Below are 13,707 nucleotides of genomic sequence, written 5' to 3' on the forward strand. Positions count from 1 at the left end.
ACAATGAGAATCAACCATAATCGATTTCTCTGAAGCAAAAAAAGTAAGAATAATACTAACAACAGCTACAAGCAAACAAAATGATCTCACAATTATAACATAGACTCCAAGTAGCCAGATCACACATAGCGAATACTGTATATTTCCATGTATGTAATATTCAAAATCAGGCAATACCTATTTATGGGGCTATAAATCTACAGAATGACTACCTTTGGCTAGGTAATGATTAGAAGGAGGAATAAAACACAATTATTATTATTTTAATAACAAGATCATAAGGAGAACCCATTCAGACTGAGGCCCAATTTTCTGACCTAAAAAAGTGTGAGACTTAGATTCTCATCTGAAAAATTCCACAATCATGATTATATCATAATATGATGTTTAATATTTTAACATTGCATAATGTCTTTTACACCCTCCTGGTATTTCATGCTAATTATAGGCATTTTGAAAAATAATATAATTTATGTGATTTTTACCATTCTATGAACATTTCATTATCAATATTTTTTGTTAATTTTAAATTGTACATCATTGTCTAAAGATGGAAGTTATATGAATAATAAGTGATATTAGCTTTTCTCACCTTTGAACATCTAGTAGGTAATACATATGCAGTCAGTATCGTATACTAGTTTGAAAATTGAATTTAAAGACTAGCTTGAGTATTCCTGAAACATACTTCGAATTTTAACCTACTGGCTAAAGAGTCATGATAATACCAGATTGAATGCCTATAATTTGTTGGCCTATGTTGCAGCTGAAATCAAAATAAAATCAACCTGGTCAAAAATCCAGCAGTCTCAAAGACAGACGCATAAGAAGTGAAATATACAGAAAAACCTACTCTCACATTAGATATTGGACCATTAGATTGGATATACATGAGAACTGTGTAACCTTGGAGGCATTAGAGTTTACTATTAAACATTTATTCATGCTTTTACTCATGATTGTACAGTTCATTCTCATATTAGAAATTGGAACATCAGACTATTTATCCACTGTAAATTTGTAACCCTAGAGATACTAGAGCTTTCTAATAGAAAGACTTTTCATTATTTTATTTGTGATACCAAACACATCTCATAATAGGCAATCAATAAATGTATACAGAATGAATGGATGGATGGATAAATGGATGGATGGATAGACGGATTATTGGATGAATTCATGTAAAGCTGTTAAGGACCCTTAGAACAAGAAGTCCTGACTTTGAACATCTTAGCACTTTTTGTGGTTCTATTCAGGAATCAATATCAGAGGGACTAACAGCTACTTCAATATTCAATTTCAAGCCAATGTTGATGCCAAAAAAAACCTCTGTAAATATAAGGAATGGTTAGATTCCAGTGTCTCTCAGAAATTTTTATTGTAAACCAGGATATAGCACTTCTATATGCCAAGCTCTGCTATAAATGCTTTATATACATTAATTAATCTAATCCTTAATATAACTTTTTGAGATATGTACAGTTATTACTCCTATTTAACAGATTATTCATATCTCATAAAGCTATTGTAAGTTTGTCTCCTCTGAGCTGAGAAGCAATAGATCATAATAGTCAAGGACCCAGATCCTGGAACCAGACTGCCTAGATGCAAATCCTACACTGCTGCTTGGTTATTGCGCAACTGAATTCAAGTAGATTGTCCACGTTGGGCAGTCTTGAAAAGAGCAGGGAATGAAACATTTGGTGGCTCAAACCAGAATGGCTTTTCATAACCATGACCATGGCAATGTTTGTTAGAGATCTTTTTCTGTCATTGACCTATATGCGTGCTAGTTGTTTTACCACTATTGTGAAACCTACTGAGTTACTATTACCTAGTAAAGCCTACTATTGTCTCAGCCTTTGTTAAGATTCAAATGTGAAGGACATAATACTGTTTCTGGAATGATAACTAAGAATACCTTAATTAGCTTCTGACTGGGGCTCTCCTTGTCCTAGACAGAATAAGCAACTCTGAGGACGATTTTTGTGGAATTAGTCATGTTAGTATTATGATGTGTTCATGGAATCCATTTCTAAAAACAAGAGATATTTTAATTTCTTCTTTAATTCATTATGCTCAAGGAGCAGAAGAAGAGAGTTTGCAGAAAATGCATATATTTTCAGTTATCCAAGTAGTGAAACAAGTTATCAATGACATTCAAATGGCAGTGCACAAGTTACCTGGTAAAGACTGTTATATTAAATGTTTTTTTAAAATAACTTTCAAAAGTAGGAATCATTCACACCTGAACCACTTTCTGGGACTGCACATCAACAATAAGGACTCTGTCCAAAGTTGGCTGCGCAGCATAAATGAACTTGTCTTTGACGTTAACAGCCGAGGCCCACACACACCTCTGAACTTCATCTCCTTCAGCTTTGGGACAGACTTCATCCTATAATTTAGAAAGTAGAAAATAAAATGAATATCTTAAATTATAACATCAGTATGGGCAGCTTATGGGTAAAATTAATGTTTGATGCTTAATTACTTTCAGCATCAAAAGTTAAATGTATACATATATACAAAAAGAGAGAGTTACATCAAATAAAACAGCATATCGTGCATACTTAAGCTTAGTAAGTGTGTATGGAAATCAATGTGGATGATCACCTTTTAAAATAAACTTCCAGTCCTTAATTACTTATTTCTAGTACGATATAGTCCTTTCACTTATTGCCACGTGTTCATAACTCAGTAACTTCAGAAATATATTATAAATCCAATGTTTCCTCCCAAATCTCCCAATCTCAGGCTTCTTTACCAGATATTAAATGTAACAGTAAAGTATATTGAGAGCTTCTCAAAACATCAGTGGTTGCCCACATCATACACCCATGGTCTTTTCAAAAGCTACCAAATTCACTGCAAATGATAGGAGTCTTCTAATTTGTGGAGAATCAGAAGCTTAGAAAACTTATAATAAGGTAGTTATTTGTAATAGTTATTTTATTTTTCAAATTGGTATCAAGATCAAATTGTACAAAATCCTTTAATGTGTGCGAGCCTTTTTATTCTGCTCCTTTACCCTAGAACTGCCTTCTGGTGGAATATTGTGCAGTTTGTGCTAGATAGCCATAAATGAGGCGAAAAACACCTTCTATGTCCTCCTTTCCTGCATTTTGTCAGTAAATGAATGTTGAAGGGATACATAAGCCTTTGTGCTTAGTGCCGGCAGACACATCACAAGTAGGAGAAATGTCATTTAGTTCATTATTTTTGTTTCAGGTTTTTCTTTTATTCACTGGTCTATGGTTTTATAATTCTCTCAATTTTCTTATAGTTGGAAAAACCACTAAGAAGAAAGATGTTTTGAACTGTACATAAAATATGGGTGTAATGATAAATACTTATTATATAATGATAATGATATAACAATAAGCACTGATTCCCGTGGTTCACTTGTTTTATGATTTAGGTCTGATCTTGATTATTGATGTCTAATTTATCAAGGTGTATACTCCAGTTAGTAGCTCTTAAGCTAAATTAGAATATTCTTTTCTCTAATTCAAATGAAAACATTTTTTTCAGCAGAGATTCCATTCAGCACCTGTATTTAAAAATCATGAAACAAAATCAACAAAGCTTTTATTATCAACACCACTAAGCATCTATTTTATCTTAGATAATACTGACAGCAGATAAACCACATATGGCATTTAGTCATTAAAATGAATACCACAATGGAACACTTCTCAGGCAGCACAACCATAGTAGGTGGTTTTCTTGTTTGCATAAAATTTGGAAAATAAGGTAAAAACCAGAGCTCTTCGGAATGAGCAGCTCAGTCTGCGGTCTGCTGGTTTTGTTTTCCAAACTTCCAATATGATTCAGGAAGGACCTGGAGTGTCTACTAATTTGTTTTTCCAAATAATTTTATTAGGATTACAATGGTTTATAATATTGTGTAATTTGGGGTTTACATTATTGTTTATCAATTCCTGAGTAGCCTTCACCGTGTTCACCCCCAGGAGTCTAATTTTTATCCATCACCATACATATGTGCCCCTTTATCCCTTTTGCCCACCCTCCCAATCCCCTTCCCCTCTGGTAACCAATAATCTGTTCTTTTATCCACGTATGTGTTATCTTCCACATATGAGTGAAATCATGCAGTATTGGTATGATGTTAAGAGTGTCTACTAATTTTTATGCTCGAGTCCAGAAGTTCCCAGGTTTAACCAGGAACATTTAACAGCAGTGTTCTCCTCTGAACAGCACAGGTTCTTCCAGGCTTCCAGGACATAAGCGAAAAAAACCGAAATCTAAACATCCAGTGTATGCTTCTGGTAGTTCTAGAGGTATGAAATCAACTCATAGAATGTACATAATCATTCTAAGATGGCCAGCAGTGGGGTCATCCTGAGTAATGTCCACAGCATCCTTAAGCAGGCAACACACACTTGAGGGCAGAAATCTGTCTTCTGCACACACCCAGAACAGAGTTCAGGATTGTACTTTCATTCATCAATTCGCTGAAACATTGTTTTCTATGTCAAATGTTTTTCTTCAGAAGTATACTGAATATCTCTGACAAGAATATATTTTGTGAGAATCAAACACCCTATAAAATATGTACTTGAGAGGTATGAATAGGTTGGAAATAGTGGGACCTAAGGTTGATGAAAGGCTCTGAATATAGGGAAATTGGTTACAAATTCTTCGCTGTTGTGTAAAAGCTATCAACAAACCCTGCCAAGATAAGAGAAAGTGTGAGTGACCTGCCACAGAACTGTCAGCCAAGCAACTGCTGAGCCGGGAGAATTTCCACCCCTTTGTTTGCTACAAAACTATTCAACAGTAAAATAAACAGCTCTGCTGGGAATTATTTCCTGTTTGTATGCTGTCCCCATAAGATGTCCCTGAGCAGACTCACAATCATTTTTACAAAGCCATTAAAAGTTTCTGACAATCACCCTGAATTTTCTTTGCTTCACTTTATGCTATTATTTCTGATTATAGTCTATTAGGTCCCATTTTAGAATAGCAGTCTTATTTTATCCAGGTTACATAGATTAATATTCATTTCTGTAGATAGGAATTGGAGAGGAATGTTATTCACATGCATTAGGCATTTAATGGGATAAAAGAGAAGGTAAAAAATACCAGACATGCAAAATAAGATTAATATAATACATACTGATGAGGAAAATTGTCGGGAATCATATCAAAGAGTATCATTAAGTCATTTTTTTATAGAAATGTATACTAGTATTTAGAGTAAAATAAATTAATAAGATATAAATAATGAGGACGTCTCAATAAAAAAGACAGCCCTAGTTCATAATTAGATGATACGTATTTCCTATTTACTTATATATTTCCTGTGTATGTGTTATCCTCCTCCAAAATTTTAAAGGAATACAAGATATATTACTGGTGATGATGGAAGTTTTGATTTAGCAATTAAAATAGTGTTGAGGATACCTGATTTTCTAAACATAAGTAAGTCAAATAGATGGATATATACACTCATCTTCTAAGGAAGTTGGTCATTTTTATCTATTGTACTGATTAGTTATTAAAAATACTTTGCCCTCGGCCAACCCCATGATGTACTGGTTAGGTTCAGTGTGCTCCACTTTCGGGGCCTGGGTTCGTGGGTTCAGATCCTGTGCACAGACAGACACCACTTGTCAGTCATGCTGTGGCAGCAACACAGATATAAAATAGAGGAAGATTGACACCGATGTTAGCTCATGGTGAATCTTCCTCTGGAAAAAAAAATACTTTGCCCTCAAATATTCAAATTTCCATCTCTCCTTCCTCTTCTTCTTCATAATCCCCCCTTTAGCACATCTTCAGTCATTCATGATGAGGATGTTGTTTGTCACAAGCACCTCCATTTTCCTTGCACCCAAATCAATAAGTTTCTGTCATTATTCCCTCCTCTCATCCTTCTCTCTAATCATAGATTTGTCCACTATCTTCTGCCTTCAGAAAGACCTGCTCTACATTTAATTTACAACTTTAATTATGTCTCCAAGTATTCAAACATACACATTACCTTGTAATTTAAGAAGCAAACAATAAAACAACATTAATTGACTACATCTACTTTTCCTCCCAATCATCCACCTAATTCTCTTTCAGACTTTGAACATGCTGTCTAGAACTTTACTTCCATTTCCTGACCTTTCACTCAAAATTGTTGATACTTCAAACTGGCTTTCATGATCCTATTTTTTCCAAGAGACATGTCTTGGAAAGTCATCAGCCACCTCAGAATTTCCAATCATTTGTCTTCAGTTCTAGTTGGGAAAAAATTTTTAAGCACTTACTATGTGAAAGATATTGTGTAAAGCTATGTTTGGAAATAAACACATGAATATGAGAGAATGCTTGCTCTCAAGTTGCTTATAATTTCTGCTGTATTTGACTGTTTCAGACACTTGATTCTTTGGGAAATGTTCTTTCATTCTTGCAAGGCAAGGATTCGCAAACAACGACCCCAAGCCAAATTCATCCCACTGACTATTTTGACATGTGGCCCAGGAACTAAGAACGTTTTTTGCATTTTCTTAATGGTTGAAAAAACGTCAAAAGAAGAATACCATTTCATGACATGTAAACATTATATGGATCCAAATTTACATATGTAAAGCTTTATTGAAAATAGCCATTCATTTAAATGTTGTCTATGATTGTTTTCATGCTATAATGGCAGACAAAGACCATATGGAGTGCAAAACCAAAGATATTTACTATCTGGACTTTTCCAAATAAAATGTTGCTGATCCCTGCTCTAGGATATATCCCTATCTTAGTTATAATTTTAATCCTATTGGTTAAATTCTGTCTATAGTGGCTTCTTTATCTTCTGTTCCCTAATCTTGACTTCAGGAAAGCTAAGCCTCAGACTTTGGTTTTCTGCTCTATTTATTTTATCTTAAATTCCTCTGAGAGTACATTCATTCTTCTTGTCTTATTATTATCATGGTTAGAGGACACTCAGAGATTAATCTCTGGCTTTGTCATTCACCAGGCATTCCTCTTTTCAGAAAAACTGTTGAATGAGAAATTTCAAATAGAAACATAGGGGTCAGTCTGGTGGCATAGTGGTTAAGTTCGCACACTCGGCTTCGGTGGCCTGGGGTTTGCGAGCCCAGATCCCAGGCATAGACCTACAGACCACTCATCAAGCCAAGTTGTGGCGGCCTCCTACATCCAAAATAGACGAAGATTGGCACAGGTGTTAGCTCAGGGCCAATCTTCCTTATCAAAAAAATAAAATGAAATAAAAGAGACAGAGAAAAATAAGTATACTATATTAAAGGAAGTATTAAAGGTGATTTGAAAATTAATTAGAAAATAAATTTTAAAACAGTTAAATACAAGTGCATATACATGAACACATATAGGTAGATAGGATAGGTAGATACTAGATGGATACAGACACGGATGATATAGATAGACAGATGTTATCTATCTAGGGATAGATAAGAAGGTTTGGTTCTGTTAGGGAAGTTTAAAAAACTAAGTAGTTCTGTAAAATAACAGAAGAATTATTGGGTAGTAAAATAACAAAGAGTAAAATTGACATTAATAATCCTGCATAATCCTATATATAGAACTGAAATATTATTGATATGTAAAATAGCCTATCTTAGAGGCTTATCTATCTATAAAGAAAAGTAAATATCTGATCGGCATAATTTGGATTACAAGTGCATTATGTAATGTACATAGCTGTGAATGAAAACAAACTGGCATTAGTACTAGAAAGAAGGCAGAAATGAGTGTGTAACAGATAAGGTGACCTCAGATGAATACACTCTCAATTTGGGCACTGAATTAGGCAGCATGGTGGAGTCACTCTGGGGTGGTTAATATGCACTCCTAGATAGGTGCTGAACTGCTGGAAATGTATATTGAGTCAAAGGAGGAAAGAGAGGGTTTGATGTTTTGATAAATATGTAAATGTAAGCATTTAAGGTTGAAAATTTATAGACATTTTATACACTTGTTTCTCTCACTGATCTAGTTAATAAATTGGTTTTAGTAGTTCTGCATTGTTGAACTTTTCTGCTTTTCTACCAATCAGGTTTTTAAGACTGGCAGGAGAGTTCCCCCACCCCGGCAGTAATTAAGAATTGGCAGGAATCAAAGAGGGCTTTTGCAAAAAGAAACAAAAAAGAAATTTAAAAGTATCTCACTCAAAATGTACAACTATAATCTTCATTGTTCTCCAACAAAGGGCCTGTCCTCCAGCTAGAATGTTCTCATCAAAATTTCATAAAAAACCAATTATTTTCCACAGCTACTGAAGAGCACACTACACATTTTATAAATCAAAATATTTTCAATCTTTTGGCAGCCATATTTCCAACACCTACATGAGTCACCCCTAATTACCATGGGTCTTACTGATATTTTTCTTATTTGTTTTCTTCTTGTTTTATATTTTGTGCCACATAGTTTGCCATTTAATCACATACTATCATTCTCAATTAAAATGTTAGCCTTTGCTATTCCTATATTTCTACATTTTTCAAAAATATTGGTGAAGGATACAATATTTTCTCAGTAAATACATGTTTAAATACCATTTATCATAGCAAAAAAATTCAAGAAGTGTATATTTCTCAATCTTGATGTTAAACACTACGTCATACCACCCAGAATCATTGGGAAACTGAATTTTAGAGCAGCATTATTGAAAATATGGTTTGTGGACAGCTGTCAGTTGGCATATCATTTGTTACCAAGCTGAGAATAGTACAGAAATTGAAAATAACCATTTAGAATCTTTTTTAGAAATTTGACATTGCCATAATAGCCATGTACATGATCAGTGGATCTATCTCTCTGAACAGGATTTAGACCAGTTTGGGTGTTGTCAAACTTACCTGGAGGGTTTCATGGGGTGGAAACTACCTACTGGTTCCAATAATAGACTGAGCAAGAACCAAAGCGATTCTTTCCACAAATAGTTTAAGTACTGATTTCTAACTTTATTTTCTTTTATAGCACTCTCTCTCTCTTTAAATAGTTTTTTAATTCAAAACTGTCACAATCTGCGTCTATTGAGATAAATAAAAAGTGAATAATGGAACCCTTGAAAAAAATAGTGTTGACTTCATCAAGTTTAATAGAATGTAGATAATTGTTCTCAATGAGGATTTGTTCAGTTTATCATGAATCAAGGCAAATGAAACAAAGATTCTCTTGTACTGGATTAGAATGTTTAGGCTAGGATTCCCAGGATACTTTTTACAGCCATGTGAAAATATATATAGTCAAGGATGAACTATTTGTGAATACACTGGGTATAATGTATCCTTTTAATCTTGCTTTGTAATATTTTTTTTAAAAAAAGACCTTACAATAATGTATTAAATGATTTAATATCAATGGCTATCTCCCTTATTGGACTATTTTCCCAAAAATGGCAATGAGGTTAAGGTATTTTCATCAATTTGTAATTGAGATCACGGCATATAACCCAAGCAGTACAACTGCTTTTTCCTATAATTAGACATATTCTATTTATCTGATTCTATTTGCCATTTCATTTATTAGAATGTCATACACAGTCTAGCTCATATTACTCAGAGCATAGGTAGGCATGGCAATTTAGGGACTGATTTGCCTTAACTTGGTCTGTCTTAGAAAACTGTTATATAGCAGGATTTTGATTCTAGGATATCAAACATACAAAGATCATATTACAGAAATTTCATCCTTTCTTTTAACATAAGAAGAATGTATTTATGTCTTTCAGTGTTACAGTAAAAGTGGAGCTGGTGACATTACACTGTCATAAACTGAGGACCGGTTTCTCTTTAAAGACATATATTAGCGAGGTTAAGATAACACGTTTTGAGGTCAACCAGACTTAAATGTAATGTCCAGCTTTACTCTCATATTTGCTGTGTGAATATTCCTTTTAGCCTTATTTACCTCACTGGTATGAGAATATTACCTATCATATAAGATTGCTATATGAGTTAAATGAAATTACATGTGAAAGTGTCAAGTGATCCATATATATTACCTGTTATTTTCATATAAGAAATTTTCTATGGGCCACATTTCATGAAAACTATAACAGTCCACACATACATTTTTTTTTCAAATTTCCAAAGTGTTTTGGAGAGAAGATCACTACAGATATTTAAGAATTTCAGAAAGTTACTTTAAGTGTGGAATGATTATTGCATATGCAGTCAGTACAATTATTTATTTTTCCCTTTATCACTTGGCAATTCTGTGACATTGAGCCAATCACTTGCCTTTTCTCAGTTCCTCATTTGGAAGCTAGGGGGATTAAATTAGGATTTTGTCAATTGTTTTCATAAAAAAATTTCAAAGCCATCTGAATTACTTCCACTCTCCTTAAATGAAGAATGTTTTACCAGTTTATAAAAATATTGTATTAGGTAAGAATACCTAATCAAAACACAAATCCGCAGTGTTAAATTTGTTAAATTTTAAATGCCTACAGAAGACAAGAGAAAAAAATCTAGACATTTTGTAAATGCAGGACTGGATGGCTTGTGTCTTGGCTCTCCTGGTTCTTGTAATTGAGCTGGAATCCTGGCTAGGGGTTGGTCCAGGTGCCTGTGGGCACTGAGAATCCCAGAGGCAGGGACTTTTGTCTGTTGGGAAAGGCATAAATTTGAATAATGGGGAGACCAAATTAAATATCAAGACCAAAGGTTTCAAGTTTGGTCAAAGAACTAGTAAACAGAGCTTGGCAAAAATTTGAATTGAAAGCTAACATTAATCACTAAAGGACTTAGACAATTATGGTGGGTATCAGGAAATGTAAATTATATAGACCCACAAGGCCCATGGTTGATCAATTTGATTAAATGTTAGTACGGATAGTTGGAATTAAATACTTAGTTGTATTCAATTGTTCCTCAAAGTAGTGAAGATTCGATTTGTATAGGACCAATGACACTCTTTCCTAACTTTGTTTTATAAAGCACAGTTGTAAGTTGGTTAGCTGGGGTGAGGGAGGACAAGATTGAAAACAAATTTCTTACCAGATAACACATGAAGTTAACTGACTACCAAAGTTAAAATAAAATAAAGCTGGGCTGTAGCTTTGCAACTTTCTTTAAAATGATGAAAAATTAATTATAATCATGACAATACTGTGAACACCAATGAATGTCATGGGAAGATGGGGCTTACTTCTTTTAAAAATGTTCTATACTCTAGTTTCTTTAAGTAGCAGTAGAGAATACGTGCTCAAATGGTCCTTTCTGACTATTTACTAATAGACACTTATGATAAGAAAGATCGATAAAACATTTGTTTAAATGCCCAAAGTGTATATATCCTCCTGTACAATTTTCCTGACAGCTGGATATCTAGCCTGATTCTTAAACTTTGGAAAGAGAGAGACTTCTTTTGCATAAGATATTCCTTTCAATTTTGGCTATTGATCTTAAATCTGCTTCTTTACAGCTTCTAATCATTCCATGTGGTTCTTTCTTTTGAAGCAATATATTCCATTCCAAATTTTACACGAAAGTCCTTCAAACCTTTTAAAACATGGTCCCCAAAATTGAACTTCAAATTTTTTTACCTGAGTCCTATCTTGTGAAATCCATTTCATCTGCCTGCCTGATTATTCATTTCATAGGTATTATTTATTTCAAAGTCTATATTTGCATAAGATATTCCTTTCAATTTTGGCTATTGATCTTAAATCTGCTTCTTTACAGCTTCTAATCATTCCATGTGGTTCTTTCTTTTGAAGCAATATATTCCATTCCAAATTTTACACGAAAGTCCTTCAAACCTTTTAAAACATGGTCCCCAAAATTGAACTTCAAATTTTTTTACCTGAGTCCTATCTTGTGAAATCCATTTCATCTGCCTGCCTGATTATTCATTTCATAGGTATTATTTATTTCAAAGTCTATATTTGCTTTAGAAATATGATCAGAACAGAGAGAAATGATATCTGTCAAAATGAAAATTGCTTGGTTTTAAAAGACATTTTAAATGAATCTATTTGTATTAATTGACCTTGAGGTTTTAACATTTTTATATTTAAATGGAGTAAATTATTTCTTATTGTTAGAAGTCCATAGGATAAACAGGAAACAAAGGTAAACTTCTAAGGAAAAGGGTCAATTTGAATGAGACAGAATATTAGAAATTATATAAGTTCCCCTTCCTTTCTTTAAATGTTCATCTCTTTTTTTTAGTTTTGATAATGCACATTCTACAGATTTCTCTTTTGGGGGACATTAGTTGAGGAGCAAGGCAAATTTTATTGATTAACTTTCTAAGTATGAACGTGTACTCTCTCCTTGTAAATAGCTTACTGTCTTATAACTACCTAAAAAAAAGTTGGCATAAAAGTATAAATTGAGTTAATTTTACAATTATTGCATTATCTACATTTGGTTCAATACACTCTAATGTCATTTTCTGAATGAACACTTTTTAATTGAACTTTTTTTGTAGTGCATAATCTCACGATGCAGATGGTGACACATCATGTTGATCAAGTTCTTCCATCTTCCCATGTTGTCCAGCACAGAAGTGCCTTATGTGGAAGACGGGCTTAATAGATTATGCAAGACTGTTACTGACTGAAAAAAATTATTTTGAAGTGTGATAGATTTATCTTCAAAAATTATAAAGCTGTTTATAAGATAATTATATACATTTCTATTTTTAAACTTTATTGTAATTTACACAAAAAGTTGCTCCACATAGGAATGTCGACAATGAGTACCATTACACTTTACCTTTTATGTCAACATTCTTTAAAAATTATTTTGGCATGTTTATATTATTTACTGTTAATTATTACTGCGAATGACATTACATTCTATTTCCTACCGCTATGTAGTGAAAGAATATTAGCCAAATAATTTATACATATGCATTTTTCTATGTTTGTATCAATTAAATAAAAACCATGAAAAGAGATTGATTTTTAAATCAGATTTCATAAACTTTCAGAAATAAATGTTACACTAAAAGAATAATTTAGATCTGCACCTATCTACTTGAAAGGCAGGGAGATACAGACCAAAGGCATGTTTTCTTTATCTTTTCTCTTTAAAACAACATATTTATTATATTGCTGACAGAATTACTTTTGTCTTGTCTCTTTTCTACTGATAAATTAGCTAGCGGTTCTGCCACACTATCCAGTTCAGAAAAATTCTTGAGTAATAACACGAAAACAATATTGAGTGAGAATTCACCCAAACTGACTCTGTGACTTAGTTCAATGCAAATTCTTTAAAATGCCTACAGATTATATAATCAGATATGTTATTATTTTATTCCATCTTTAAGTTTTCCAAATAACTTCAAAACTGAGCTATCAGATATAAATTTTTGTGAAATCATTTTAGTAAATATCTTTATGTTTAAAGTTACACTTTAAAGAGTTACTATTTTTTAATGAACGTCATGCTAGTATGTAGATTTTTTAAATATACTAAACTCATTTTCTTCTGCTCTCATCATACGGAATACATTTTTTTCCTTAAAATAGAGGTGAGATGGGACTGACTGTTTCTGTCTTTCTCAGGATGGAAGAAAGAACACTTAAGAGAGTCAGTAAATAGTTCCAGTTTCTGAAACAAACACTTTGGTGGTGATTTCAGGCAACTTAGTGATGCTGCCAGTAGTTATCCCACTCCATTGTATGTCATATTACATTTCTTTAAAGCTGCAGAGATGAGATTTAAAACGGGATGGAACAATTGCCTTGTTGTT

General features: G+C 33.2%; 1 protein-coding gene across 4 annotated transcripts in view; it reads right to left on the minus strand.

Annotated features, from left to right (window-relative positions):
• The window catches only part of FSTL5 (follistatin like 5), a 715,161-nt gene that overhangs the window by 82,050 nt on the left and 619,404 nt on the right, over nucleotides 1-13,707 (minus strand). For all 4 annotated transcript variants that reach the window (XM_044767022.2, XM_070505002.1, XM_044767023.2 and 1 more), the window contains one exon: nucleotides 2,249-2,398. In XM_044767022.2, coding sequence (XP_044622957.2) covers nucleotides 2,249-2,398 — 150 coding nt within the window. The remainder of the gene's footprint in view (nucleotides 1-2,248; nucleotides 2,399-13,707) is intronic.

This window comes from Equus asinus, chromosome 3, assembly GCF_041296235.1.
Source record: "Equus asinus isolate D_3611 breed Donkey chromosome 3, EquAss-T2T_v2, whole genome shotgun sequence".
NCBI lineage: Eukaryota > Metazoa > Chordata > Mammalia > Perissodactyla > Equidae > Equus > Equus asinus.